Source organism: Mobula hypostoma, chromosome 14, assembly GCF_963921235.1.
Source record: "Mobula hypostoma chromosome 14, sMobHyp1.1, whole genome shotgun sequence".
Lineage (NCBI taxonomy): Eukaryota > Metazoa > Chordata > Chondrichthyes > Myliobatiformes > Myliobatidae > Mobula > Mobula hypostoma.
The window spans coordinates 5,765,264-5,780,450 of NC_086110.1; the positions used below are offsets into that span (position 1 = coordinate 5,765,264).

A 15,187-nucleotide genomic window follows, 5' to 3' on the forward strand; every position below is an offset into this window, starting at 1 on the left:
AATAATTAGGTCTATACATAGTGTTATTTATTTTCTGATAACCAAGACTGAGCTTGTCAAGTTTCTCACCTTGATTGAGTAGCTGAAATAAGCAGAAGGAATGAGAGGATTTTCTTAATTTTTTAAATGATCGTGATATTGTGCATTATCACTCTGTGGAAAGATTGCCTCACAAAAACAACACAAGATGAACTTGAAAGTGCACTTTGTACTATAGCCTAATTAACTCCCTTTCTGATGGGTTTTAAGGTGTACCCTGATGGGATCCGTCACATCCGTGCCGATAAGAGAGTCAACGAGTGGAAGACCCCTGGTAAAAAGACAATTGTGAAATGTGCAGTGAATCAGAGACAGGTGGTGATTGCACTGACTGGCGGGGAGCTGGTTTACTTTGAGATGGATCCGGTGAGTAAACTACAATGTAGAAGTACATTAGTTGATAGGTCACTGTTTTTAACTTTCAATTAAAATACATGCACCTGGTCAGAATTTGTTATCCCTTCCAAGCACATAACTTGCTCCAGGGCGTCACTGCTCTATGCATACAGCCAACAGAGGTGACCGGTTCTGAGTGTCCAGCACTTAGATCTGGTTTCCGATTAAAGTTCTGGTGTTTGAATATTGTTCTCACTTCCAAGAAAGTGGAAACAATCTGCAAAATTGATGCACAGAAAACATAGATTATTTTACACTAGTCAGTTAAGTCATAGAAGCATACAGGCTTTTGAGAAAGGAATGGCAGGAAAAGATGGAAAGGGCAGTATTAAAATGTTAGGTCAAGTTGTATTTGAAGCAGTTCTTTTCTTTGTCAGTAGTTATTGTTATATTGGTCTTCTGATTAAGTTATTAGAGTCCATTTCATAAGATGCTTCATGTGTTGCATTTGCAAACTTTTAGATGGAAAAGGCAGTATTAAAATGTTAGGTCAAGTTGTATTTGAAGCAGTTCTTTTCTTTGTCAGTAGTTATTGTTATATTGGTCTTCTGATTAAGTTATTAGAGTCCATTTCATCAGATGCTTCATGTGTTGCATTTGCAAACTTTTGGTTGTAGTCTGGACAACTGAATGAATACACAGAGCGTAAAGAGATGTCGACTGATGTCGTCTGCATGAGTTTAGCAAATGTTCCTCTAGGAGAACAGCGTTCCCGATTTCTGGCTGTGGGTCTCGTAGATAACACAGTCAGGATTATCTCTCTGGACCCTTCGGTAAGTTTTATGCAATTTCCTTTTAGTACTTCAAATTTAACCTTTTAATTTAGATGTACTAAGTAGTACAGTCGGCCCTCCTTATCCGTGAGGGATTGGTTCTGGCCCCCCCCCCCGTGGACATTAGGACCCGGCAGCAGAGCTCTGAATCCGCAGAGTTTCTATTCACGAAAATAATCGCAATCACAATCGAAAATGAAGTGGAAATAATAAAGCAATTGGAAAGAGGTGAAACGCCATCGGTCATTGGAAAAGCGTTAGGCTACAGTCGGTCAGCGATCAGAACAATTTTAAAAGATAAAGTGAGAAAGGTCCTGCCCCGATGAAAGCTACAATTATTAGTATGCAATGCAGTGGTGTAATTATTGAAATACCTATGTTTCTTAAGTGTCTTATGTGCATAGAAAGGTAAAATATATACTATATACTAAGACAAACGTTTGACTAACTGACGCTAAATAATACTGGATGTACCTGTTCCGACTTTCTTAGTAAGAGAACTTACGTTTTTTTTTATCCCGCTCCACGATAACCTACGCGCATCCTCCCGTATACTTTTAAGTCACCTATAGATTACTTATAATACCTAATACAATGTAAATGCTATGTAATCATTTGTTATACTGCATTGTTTAGGGAATAATGACCAAAAAACTGTACATGCTCGAACAACAAGCGCTGGAAGAGCACTTCCAGGTTTTCTCAATTTGCGGTTGGTTGAATTCGCGCACGCGGAACTCGCGGATAAGGAGGGCCAACTGTAGTCTCTAATACCAACCCTTGTTTAAACTAAGTCCTATCAAATAAATGGATTTACTCAGTCTTGGTTTTTCAAGAAACTTTAACAAATTTGTTGAGCGTGATGTATTTGAAGGCAATGTTCTAAGCCTATGCTTCTGTTTACCTGTGGAGTGAAATCTTGATAAGAGATTGCTGTTTTGATTTCTCATCAATAGATGGGGCAGTTGGTCAGAAAATTATCTGGTGATTTAATCTAGTTAAGCAATATCTCAAAGAGTTGGAACTTTCTGATGTTAAGGGATAACTGTTTTCTGCATTCCTTCCATAAAATGCCAGCATAACATAAATATATAGATTAAACTCCTTTAGAAAGATTGTTTTTCCTCTAGAAGTTATTTTTGATTAAAACAACAGCATGTGGGAAGAAACTACCATCTGTCAGATCTTGACCTGTTAACTTAGGCCTCATTTTTTGTATAGATTTTTTTCCCATGAGCATTTTATCCTGCTGGTCATGTTGTACTTTATTTTTCAACTATTATAGTTCTAATATATTTGGAGAAAATTCATCACAACTTCTTTTGGTTGCCTTTGGCATATGAAAGTGGAACTCCTGGTTGTTTCACCCTTGTCCAAAGAATTGTATAACTTATGAGGCATATTTTTCATTACTACCCCTGAACTTTATTGTTTTGTTGTTGTGACTTTTAAAATCTCTGCAGTTTCTCATTGTAGAAGTAAAATGCCAAGTGATGAGTTGAAAGTTTTTAAATCTGATTCTAAGTGAAGAATCTGTTGGCCACCCCCATCATTGCCTCTGACTTTGTGTACTGACATCATTTGGTTGTATCTGTGGTCCACCTTAGGTGAAATTTCCTTTTTGAAATGCTTCAATATTTTAAATTGTCCTCAAATATTTCTGTATTGATTGAACAGGGGGTTGAACTAAGGCTTTCTGGAATGTATTGCTTTGTACCACGCAAACTTTCTGAGTTAATAAGCTGCACTGACCTGTCGTTTGTCATTTTTAGGATTGTCTGCAGCCTCTCAGTATGCAAGCTCTTCCTGCACAGCCTGAATCTCTCTGCATAGTTGAGATGGGGGGTGCAGAGAAACAAGATGAACTGGGAGAGAAAGGGTCCATTGGCTTCTTATACCTTAATATTGGTTTACAGGTGAGTAAACGAACTAGGCTAAGTTAAACTCTGCAGGGATTGAATAAGGATCTCAATTTCAAAACTAAAGAAGCCCAAGTCGTTCCTCACAACTGTTAAAAGCTAGGGCTCTCTCTAGGGGGGAAAAAAAACCCTGTTCTGAAAGTTTTTAAAACAGTTAAACAATTTGCTGGAGAAGATATCTGGTTGTTTAAGCTTGGTGTAATGTACAGAAAGAAAGACTAAGGTATATGGTCACCAGCAAGCCTATCATTTGGGATAAATACCCTTATTAAGAATGTGAGACTTGCTATCACTCTTGTCATATGAATATCAACTCACACCTTAACTCTCCTTAGCTGATCACCTCTTGCTCATTCTCAGTTGAGTCACTAGCATTTATATCATGTGCTTTAACCCTAATACATTGTGGTGGCACAGATTAAAACAGGCCTATGCTGTATGTCTTCTATCATATCAGAACACTGCAGCCTAGAACAAAAGAACATTTGTGGGTAGCATCGTCTAGTATACCTTGTGCACATTTGGAGTTTATTGGTGTTCTAATATTTTTCTGTGATTCTTTTAGAACGGTGTATTACTTAGGACAGTGTTGGACCCAGTCACTGGAGACCTGTCTGACACAAGAACCCGATACCTGGGATCACGACCTGTCAAACTTTTCAGGGTCAGGATGCAAGGTCAAGAAGCAGTGAGTGTACACAAATTTTGTTTCTCCTTTTCACAATCTGAAGGTTTGGAAGATAATGACACAAAAATTATGTTGCTTTATTTTTAAGATTGCCTTTGTTCATCATTGCTATAAATCAAAATCTTATCACTTAAGATCGTTCTAAATGGTCAAAAATCTAATGTTGGATGTTATTGGAACTCTGCTACAAGCAGAAAAATAATAAGAATATTTCCATATTTTCTCTTTGAATTATTGCTAACTGCCCATAGTTTCCTCCTTGTCATGTATTAAAGGGAATTGGTCTTAAAGTTGATAACTAAAGAAGCCTATCATGTTTCTCACCGCAGTCTTGAGGTTCTTGCTGCTTAACAAATAGAGTCTGCAGAAACAGTTCTCTAAATTAGCCTTGGATCAGTGAGTTATATATTATGGGTACACGTTTGGAAATACCTTTGTATAGCTTACCCTGGGCATTAATAGTTTTGCCACACTCTAAACCTGGAGCTTTTTATTGTGTGATCTTAGACCCCTCTTAACTGGAAAAAGTGTGAAGGTTATTATGATACTATATAATTTCGGTGCTGCTTTTAAGCCCTGTGAAGTCATTATCCTCCAACCCACAAATCTGAACAACTTTAAAATGATGATACTTTCAGTCCGTGTTTCACCTGATATCATGATTACTCACTATTGCTGATTTAAAGTTGGCTTGCTACAGTTCTCAGGCAATGCTTTCTAATTTGACTATTCTTTGCTGTTGATTATGCTTTACTTGATTTCTTTCCAATACAGGTTTTGGCCATGTCCAGTAGGTCATGGCTGAGCTACTCATACCAGTCTCGTTTCCACCTGACACCGCTGTCCTATGAAACTCTAGAATATGCATCTGGCTTTGCCTCTGAACAGTGTCCTGAGGGCATTGTGGCCATTTCCACTAACACACTGCGGTAAGTTTTGACGTGAAAATTCTAGATATATAATACAAGGCTTCAGGAGTGAATGTTAGTTGGTTTGTTCTACCAGACTTAGTTTGTTTTATTTCTGATTATTAGCTCTCACTGTTTAATTCTCAGTTCACAGCTGTTGTTGATTACTTAATGCATTGTTAAACCATTAACCTTTGTCATGGAGTTGGCTGTTTTTATTTCGTTTGTACATTTAATTTAGGCACTGTTCAGAGTCGAAGGAATTTTGATCAATATTTGAATCTGTCTTTCGTGAGAGCGCCAAGAAGTACTGCCTTTTTATTAAGCTCCTTGTGTACTTTAACATGTTGGTGAATAATAGAATTGCCTTCAAACTACAACTGCACATACTGGCGTTTACCTATCTCCCTAGCTTCAGAAAATGAGGGAAATCTTGAGTGGGGGCAGACCTCCTTAGCTTCAGAAAATGGGGGAAATCTTGAGTGAGGGCAGAATATTAGTACTTCTTCCCATTAATCTAAAATCTGAGTGCATTTTCTGTTTAAGAGACCAAAAATGGTAATTCTTCAAAAGAAATTTAGTAGACAATATCTCTGGAAGTACACTTGGTTTGGGAATCTAGTGCGACTGGAATGCAGAACCCCACAGTGTGCCTGGGAATTGTAATGCTGAAATGAAACCCTTTCTCCGAAGTTGGTCAGGGAATTAGTACTGGTTTTACCGACTGAAAGGGGAAGACAACAGGGTCTGCGTCAGCTTTGCCATCAAGTTCATTATCACAGAGTCGTGTTCACGATGTGATCTCTTCGGTGTTGAAGATGCTGAGGTTATCTGATTGTTTTGAACATAGTACATAGAACAGTACAGGCCCTTTGGCCCATGGTGTTGTTTTGTTCTGTTAACCCTCTCTGCGGTCTATCTTTCCCTCCCACACAGCTCATAACCCACTAATTTTCTTCATCTTAAATGTCTCTTAATGTATCAGCTTCTATCACTGCCCCCAAGGCATTCATCATTCTGTTTTTTTGGAAAAAAACCTACCTCTGTCATCTCCCCTAAACTTTTTTCCACACATCTTAAAAGCATGTTGTCAAGTGTTAGCCATTGACACCCTGGGGGGAAAAAGGTACTTTATATATGTTTGAAGTAAATTTAGTATCGAAGTACGTATGTCACTATTTACAACCATGAGATTCAATTTCTTCTGGGGATTCACCGTAAAAATAAGAAACACAACAGAATCAAAGATCGCGCTCAACAATCAATGTGCAAAAGACGACAAACTGCAAATACAAAAAGATTTTTTAAAAAAATAAGCAATATCGAGAACTTGAGATCAAGAGTCATTGAAAGTGCGAAATGGAAGGGGTTCAGTGGTGGGGTGTGTGAAGTTAGCCTCTCTAGTTCAAGAGTCTGATGGTTGTAGGGGAGGGGGGGTAATAACTGTTCCTGAAGCAAGTGTTATGAGCCCTGAAGCTCCTATACCACTTTCCTGATGGTAGCATTGTGAAAAGAGCATGGCCTGGATGGTTGAGGTCCTTGATGATGGATGGTGCTTTCCTGAAAAAGCACTCTCTGTAGATGTACTCAATGGTGGGGAGGGCTTTCCTGTGAGGACACAACTTCAGGATAGAAGGACGTCCTTTTAGAACTGAGATGTGGAGAAATTACTTTAGTCAGAGGGTGGTAAATCTGTGGAATTTGTTGCCACGAGCGGCTGTGGAGGCCAAGTCATTGGGTGTATTTAAGGCAGAGATAGATAGTTCGTGATTAGCCAGGGCATCAAAGGCTGTGGGGTGAAAGCAGGGGAGTGGAGATGACTGGAAGAATTGGATCAGCCCATGATTGGTGGAGCAGACTCGATGGACTGAATGGCCTACTTCTGCCCCTACATCTTATGGTCTTACAATGCAACCTGTCAATATACTCTCCACTACATATCTAGAAATTAGTCAAAGTTTTAGGTGATATGCCAAATCTTCACAAACTTCTAAGGAAGTAGAGGTAATGGCACCTATGTGCTGGACCCAGGACGGATGCTCTGAAATGATAACCCCAGGGATTTTAATGTTGCCGACCTTCGCCACCTCTGATCCCCCATTGAGAACTGGCTCATGGACCTTTGGTTTCTTCCTCTTGAAGTCAGCAATCAGCTCCTTGGTCTTGCTGACATTGTGTAGTTTGTTGCTGTAGCACCACTCAGCCAGATTTTCAATCTCTTTTCTTCCAACGTCATTGTGATTCATCCAACATCAGTGGTTTCATCAGCAGATTTAAGTATGGTATTAGAGCTGTGCTTCGCCTCACAGTCATAAGTATAAAGCATGTATAGTTAGGGGCTAAGCACATAGCCTTGTACACCTGTGCTGATGGAGATTGTGGAGGAGATGTTGTCAATCTGAACTGATTGGAGTCTGCAAGTGAGGAAATTGAGGATAATTTTGCACAAGGAGGTATTGAGGCCAAGGTATTGAAGCACATTGATTAATTTTGAGGAGATGATAGTATTGAATGCCAAGTTGTAATCAATGAAGAGCTTTCTGATGCAGGGCTGAGTGAAGAGTCATTGAGATGGTATCTGCGCTGGGCTTGTCATGCTGCTTGGAAATTGGAGCATATCCAGTTAGCTTCTTAGGCAGGAGTTGATGTTTCATCATCCAGCCTCTCAAAGCACTTTGTCAGAGTGATGCAGGTGCTTCTCGACAATAGTCACTGAGGCAGTTTACCATGTTGTTCTTCGGCAATGAGATAATTGAAGGTTGATTGAAGCAGGTGGGTACCTCAGATTGCTAAAGTGAGAGGTTAAAGATACAGGTCAACATGCCAGCCAGCCAGTTGATCAGCACAGATCTATGGTAAACTCAACTAGGTTCCCCGTCAGGGCTGGATGCTTTCCATGGGTTCACCCTCATGAAGGATGCTTTCATGTCAGCTTCAAAGACTGAAGTCACGGAGTCATCAGGGCTGTGGGAGTCCATGAAGTTTCCTCACATGTTTTGGCAATCAAAATAAACATAAAAGGCATTGAGCTTATCTGGGGGCGAAGCCTTGTTGACAACTATGTTGCTCGGTTTCTGTTTGTAGCAGGTGTTAGCATTCAAGCTCTACTACAGCTGTTGAGCATCCTTCAACGATTCAGGTTTGATCTGAATTTGCCACTTTGCCCGTGAAGTAGCTTTCCGGACCTCTTGTATCTTACTTGGTCGCCAAACCTGAATACTACTGAGCTGGCCCTGGTGATTCATTCATGGCTTCTGGTTGGAGAAGTCTGAATAATATCGTGGGGACATACTCGTCAATGACTGTTTTTATAAGCTCTGTGACAAACGTTCTGAATGTGATCCATTTCATCGACTCAAAAGCAATCCTGTAGCCGCTCTTCTTCCTCATGTAGCCACTCTTCTTCCTCATGTAACCACTTTTATTTTTGTCCTGATCTCTGGAGTCTTACTCTTTACCCTCTGTCTGTAGGTAGAATGAGTATAGCCAAGTGATCAGATTTCCTGAAATGCTGTCTAGGTATAGAATGGCAGGCACTTACAATGTCTCTCATAATCTTGTACACCTCTTATCAAGTTGCCTCTCATCCTCCTTTGCTCACTCAACATTTCCTCATAAGGTGTGTTCTCTAATCCAGGCAGCATCCTGATAACTATCCTCAGCACCTTCTCTAAAGTTTACACGTGCTTTCTTTAATAAGGTGACCAGAACTGAACACAATATTCCGAGTGTGGCCTAACCAGTCTTAGAGCTGCAATATTACCTCATGGCTTTTAAACTTAATCCTCGACTAATGAAGGCCAACACAACATGCATCTTTTTAACCACCTTATCAACTTGTGCTGCAACTTTGAGGGATTTATGGATTTAGACCCCAAGAAGTTGATCCACCCTATTAGGAATCCTCCCATTAACTCTGTACTCTGCCCTCAAACCAACATTGCAAAGTGTATCACTTAATACCTTTGTGGATTGAATTCCATTTGCCACTTCTCAACCCAGCTCAGCCTACAGTCTGTCTTGGCAACTGTTTGTACTATCCATAACACCACCAACCTTTGTGTTATCTGCAGACTTACTAACCTATCTTTCCGCTTCTCATCCAAGTAATTCTTGGAGCACCTTTGTTTATTTTGGTGGTGACCCTGAGCTTCCAGGTGCCTGCAACTTTATTTCATAACACTACCCTTTCTCTGATCTCTTTGTGGCCTCCTGCAGTTAAGTAGCGCAACTTAAGTGAAAAGAACAATTCTTGGCCTGTCTGGGCATGTTGCAGTGACTTATTCTGTCTGTATCAGAATAGGCTGGGCCCTCCATCTTTGACAGTCTCACTTTATCTCTTTATTAACACCTAGTGGCATGCAATAATGCACTTGGTAAAAAGACCTCCCTTGATGTCCCCATTAACCTGTTTGTGTTTACAGCTTACCCAAGGTAAATATGGCCTCATTCTATCAGAGAATTTCCCCTTTGTTCTATGCAATTCTCCTGCAGCTTCATACTACCTTGTTTTATCCTTCTCTCAGTACTGAAATGTTAACTTTTTCTTTCCAAAGATGCTCCCTGAGTATTCACAGCATTTTGTTTCAATTTCATATTTTGAGTACCTGCTGTTGTTTTGATTTTCAGTGAGTCATTTGATAGACTGATATTCCTATTTCTAAAAAGCTGTCCAGTTAATCATGAGTCACATTGCCATGGCTTGCCTAACTATTGATCTTGCGAGAGTTAAAGATGTACATGGTTTTGTGCTGATGACCATAGTTAAGGTACAATCCTGACTTGCCAAGAAACCAAAGCGTTTTCAGCTAATTGAAAAACATGTGGCACATGCTAAAAGTCTGAAATAAAAACCAAAAATGCTGGTAGTATTTTAGCAGGTCAGAGGGCACCTGTCAAGGGAGAAACACACCTCATTCAACTAAGATGCTTCAGAAGTTGAAAATCAGTATGGGGAAAGATTACCAAGATCAAAATTGCAATGCCAATTGCTGTTACTCCATACGCAGATTGGTAGTTTAGTAAGTAGTTGTATTAAGAACTGTTTATGGACTGTTGCTCCCAGTCTGCTACTGCAGTTTACTTTCATTAAAGACTGCTATGATAACTATTGGAAGAATGATGATACAGTTTCAGAATGATTAATATATCATGTGTGATGGAGTGTAGTTAAACAACTGAAAAAATTAATGTCAGTAGCAAATGGATTTAATCTAGATAAATAGTGTAGAATCCAAAGTGGTCAACTTTAAAAAATGATGATCTATTTAGTCTGTGTTTCACCTGATACACCTTGTGATTACTGTAAAGTTTCTGATTTAAAGTTGGCTCACTATACAGTTATAAATGCTCCATTATTCCTTTAATTTATTATCTGGTTTTTGTCCATGACTAGCTAGCAACTCCTGGAAAAGTAACTCTTGCCAGTTTACATTTCCATTTGGCACAACTCTTCTTGAAACTATATATGCAGTTTGGCTTTGTCTTCTCTAGTATGAGGGACCTTCTGAAAGGTTTTCTGAAATTTAAAATGCTGCACTATTAGCAGGATTTGCTTCATATTTTTAAATCATTTAAAATATTTAGTGTATAACCTTGTCTAGAGGTTGTGTTATACAGTGTCTTGTAGAAGTATTCATCCCCCAATCCTCTGTTCACATAAATGAGTATTACAACCTTTGATTTCGATCAGTTTAACTGAGAATTCTTATTTGTAACCCCATTATTTTTTTTTCCCCCCACAGTAGAGCCAAAAAAGCAGGGAATGTTATAAAGCATGCAAACTAAAAATTCAAAAACTGAAATGTCAGCACTTCATCCTCCTCCCCCTCTTCTATTCCCCATTCTGGCTCCTTATCTCTACTTGCTTGCCTATCAACTCCCCCGGGTCCACTCCTCTTTTCCTTTCCCCTGTGGTCCATTCTCCTCTCCTATTAGATTCATTCTTCTCCAGCCCTTCACATTTCTTACCTACCTGGCTTTCCCTATCACCTTCCAGCTATCCTCCTTTCCTGCCCTTTACATTTCTTACCCTCCTGGCTCCACCTATCAACTTTTAGCTATTCTTCCCCTTCCCCCACCTTTTTGCTGTGTTGTCTTCCCCCTCTTTCCAGTCCTGAGGAAGAGTCTTGGCACAAAACATTGACTGTTTATTGATTTCCATAGATTCTACCAGACCTGCTGAGTTGCTCCAACATTTTGGGTGTGTTGCTTTAGATTTCTAGCATCTGCAAAATGTATCACATTCACCCCCCTTTGCTGAGTAGTGGGCAAGTTATTGGAAGGTATTCTAGAGGACTGGATATGAGTATTTGGATAGACTTTGACTGATTAAGAATAGTCAACATGTTTTCATGCATGGTAGAGTTTTTCAAGGAAGTTACCAGGAAAGTTGGATAAAGGATGTTGTCTTGTTACAAGAATTATCCCTTGTAATAATGATCAAGGAGGCACAGAGAGAATCTGTAAATACCGTTAAGTACCTTTATGGTCTTAAAGGAAGAACGTGAAATTACACAAATATCTCTGAGCTTCCCTGACAATCCATGAACAGTCAAAGAACAGAAAATATAATAGTTTAAAAAGGAGTTTCTGCTGCTAGCCAAATGTTCCTCATTGTCCCATTTCAAATCTCCACGTCTGTGGGGCAGCTCACATCCCTGATGGTGAACTTTCTATCCAGTCATTGCTTTAATATATTTGGAGCTCCTGACTCTTATCGTGTTCCCTATCAGTTGAACTGATGGATCTCCATCCTATTGGCTCAAGGTCACCTGCCCTACCTGGTCACCTCCTTAATGGCTGTAGTCCAGGACTACAACCAATGTTGTTTTGTATTTCTGCCCCCCAGCCTTGCGTATTTACTCCTTTCAACTCTTAACTGGTCCAATCCAGTCAAAGCAGGTGACTCAGACACTGAGTCTAACCTGATTCCAGATGGCTTCTTTGGTAGGTCTGGCACTTTACATAATACAGTTTACATTGATGTCTGAGAATGGTCTCGGATTTAGCAGGTCATTACCTAAGCTCCTTGGTGTCCACATTCAATTGTTCTGCTTAGATTATCCCAGAGCAAAAATCAGTTGAGTTCACAAAATGGGGGTGGGGTGAGGAGGACCAACAAAAACCATTGCTTTGTAAGTCTCTATTAGCCTTGCACAAAATTTGCCCATTCCTACTTGCAAAATTGCTCGCAGGTTAGGACTGTGCTTTTGGTCGTTGTCCTGCTGAAAGACGAACTTCCTCCCCAGTTAAAGCTTTCTGGCAGAGGCTGACAGGTTTTTATCCACGATTTCGCTGTATTTAGCAACATACATCTTTCCGTCAATCCTGACCAGATTTCTGGTCCCTGCTGCTGAAAAGCATCCCCCCAGCATGATGTTTATTCCACCACACTTTACAGTAGAAATGGTGTTACCTGGCTGATTCGCAGTATTATCTTTACACCACACATACTATTTAGTGTTGAGGCCAAAAAGTTCCACTTTAGTCTCATCCCATAGCCACCTTCACATCTTTACAGTATCTTCTTAGTGATGCTTTGCAAAGTCTTTACGGGCAAGAATATGTTTTTTTATTTTAGCCGTGTCTCCTTGCTTGCCTCTCTTCCATAAATATCTTTGTTGTGCAAGGCCTTAGAGATTGTGTGGAGCCATGAACTTCATCTCCAGTTGCAGCCACTGACTTCTGTGGCTCACTTAGGGTGACTGTTGGCATCGCAAAAGCCTCTAATAAGTGCCATTGTTCTCTAGTGCCTTAAGTTTAGAGGGACAGCCTAGCTTAGCTGTGATTTCATATTTCTTCCTCTTTTCATGGTGGGCTGCACTGAGCTCCAAGGTATGTTCAGTACCTATGAGATGGTCTTGTATACTTTCCCTGATTTGTGCTTCTCTATTATCATTTCTCTGACTTGTCTTGAATGCTCTTGTCTTCATTCTGGTTTGGTCTGTTGAAAATCTACCGTACTGTTGAACCTTACAGAGAAAGGGGGTGTTTTATCCTTATGAATTCATTGAAGACAGGTGATCCTCTAATTTTCTACGTCAACAAGTTGGGTGAGTTGGTAAGGTACTTGTACCCGAGGAAAGTTAACTTTGTAATAAAAGGAGATGAATAATTTTTCAGCCTCTTTTTTTAATTTTGTAAATTGAGGACAGGTTTTGGAAATTTTCTTTTGATTAGCTCAAAAAATCCTACTTCCATATATTTTATATGGGGTTGTGGGGAGTTGAATTCTTTTGCAAGACACTGTATGTTTCTCTTCCCTGTAATAATGAAATGATTTTGTAGTTGGACAAGTTGGGCAATGTTCATTCATTCAGCTGGAGAATAGACCAAATGCGGGTTTTTTCTTTCTCACCTTTGTTTCATTGTGACTCCATAATTTATTTTAACTTTGCTTAGGGGGTATAAGATAATGCTTTAATGCAAGTGTGTGTGGTACAGGGGATTGTGAACTGCAAGGTTTTCATTTATTTATTTTTTTTCCCCATTTCCTTTTTTCCAGAATCTTGGCTCTGGAGAAGCTGGGGGCGGTATTCAATCAGGTTTCCTTTTCTCTGCAGTATACTCCGAGGAAGTTTGTCATTCACCCTGAGAGCAACAATATCATTGTCATTGAGACTGATCACAATGCTTACACTGAGGCCACCAAAGCCCAACGCAAACAGCAAATGGCTGAGGTAACTTGATCATCATCGCTGCAGTTTCTGTTAAATCCAATAAAAATAACAAAATACTAGTTACTATGCAACGGTATGGGAAAAATAACTGGATAGGTTGTTTCTTTGTATATTTAGACCATAAGACAATTGGAAAAGAATTAGGCAATTTGATCCATCAGCTCTTCTGCCATTCCATCACAGCTGATTTTATTATTCTTCTTAAACCCCATTTTACTTCCTTCTCGTAACTTTTGACAGGCTTACTGATCACAAACTTTATCAACAAACATAAGAAAATCTGAATAGATGCTGGAAATCCAAAGCAACACACACAAAATACTGGAGGAACTTAGCAAGTCAGGCATCATCTTTGGAAAAGAGTAAACAGTTGACATTTCAGGCCGAGCCCCTTCATCATGACCAGAAAGGAAGGGGAGATGTCAGAGTAAGAAAGTGGGCGGGGAGAAAGAAGTGCAAGGTGATAGGTGAAGCCTGTAGGGGGGGAGGAGTGAGTAAAGAGCTGGGAAGTTGATTGGTGGATAAAGGGCTGGAGAAGAGGGAATCTGATAAGAGAGAACAGAAGACCATGGAAGAATGCGAAGGGGCTGGAGCACCAGGGGGAGGAGATGGGCAGGTGAGAAAGGGAAGCAGGAATGGTGAGGGGGATAAATTACTAGAAATTAGAGAAATTGATGCTCATGGCATCAGGTTGGAGGCTACCCAGGAAGGTGTTGCTCCTCCAGCCTGAGTGTGGCCTTGTCGTGGCAGTAGAGAAGGCTAACATATAGGAATGGGATGTAGAGTTGAAATGAGTGGCCATTGTAAGTCACACTTTTTGTTGTGGAAGGTGCTCAGTGAAGTGGTCTCCCAGTCTATGTCAGTACTCACCGGTGTACAGTAGGCCACACTGGCAGCACCGGTTACAGTAGATGATCCTAACAGACTCACAGGTGAAGTGTTGCCTCACCTGGAAGAACTGTTTGTGGCCCTGAATGGTAGTGAGGGAGGTGGTGGTGTGGCAGGTGTTCAGCTTGCAAGGGTAAGTTCCACGAGGGAGATCAGTGGGGAGGGACAAATGGACAAGGGAGTTACATAGAGAACAATCCTTGCAGAAAGTGGAAGGTGGGGGGAGGGAAAGATGTGCTTGGAAGTGGGATCCCCCATTGGAGATGGCAGAAGTTATGGAGAATTATGTATTGAACGAGGAGGCTAGTGGGTTTGTATGTGGGGACAAGAATAATGATATCCCTGGTGTGGTGGTGAGAGGATGGAGAGAGGGCAGATGTGCGTGAAGTAGAAGAGATGCAGATGGAGGAAGTGGAGCTCCTTTTTTTGAAGGAGGACATCTTTTGTTGTGGAATGAATAGCCTCTTCCTGAGAGCAGATGCAGCAGAGACAGAGAAACTGAGAGGAGGGGAAGTGGAGAAAGATGGGAAGATGTATAGCTGTGAGAGTTAATGAGTTTATAAAAGCTATCATGGTCGGAGACAGATCGAGAAAGGGGAGAGAGATGTCAGAAGTGGACCAAGTAAGTTTGAGGGCAGGGTGAAAGTCGGAGTTGACAAGCTCAGCATGGGCGCAGAAAGAGTTTGGGGAGCGGTGTTGATGTAGGCTTGGAATGTGGACTGTTCTATGTAACCGACAAAAAGGCAGGCATAGCTGGGTGCCGTGCGGGTGCCCATGGCTACACCTTTGGTTTGAGGGAAGTGGAAGGAGCCGAAGGAGAAGTTATTGGGAGTGAGGGCCGGTTCCACCAGACGGAGAGGTGTGGTGGAGGAGAACTGGTTGGGTCTGTTGTCCA

At 40.7% G+C, this 15,187-nt stretch overlaps 1 protein-coding gene across 1 annotated transcript in view; it reads left to right on the forward strand.

The window, feature by feature from the left end:
• Positions 1–15,187, forward strand: part of sf3b3 (splicing factor 3b, subunit 3) — a 60,043-nt gene that overhangs the window by 29,074 nt on the left and 15,782 nt on the right. Inside the window, exons 14-19 of the mRNA XM_063066615.1 lie at positions 250–405; positions 1,053–1,208; positions 2,981–3,124; positions 3,693–3,815; positions 4,590–4,744; positions 13,230–13,404. Coding sequence (XP_062922685.1) covers positions 250–405; positions 1,053–1,208; positions 2,981–3,124; positions 3,693–3,815; positions 4,590–4,744; positions 13,230–13,404 — 909 coding nt within the window. The remainder of the gene's footprint in view (positions 1–249; positions 406–1,052; positions 1,209–2,980; positions 3,125–3,692; positions 3,816–4,589; positions 4,745–13,229; positions 13,405–15,187) is intronic.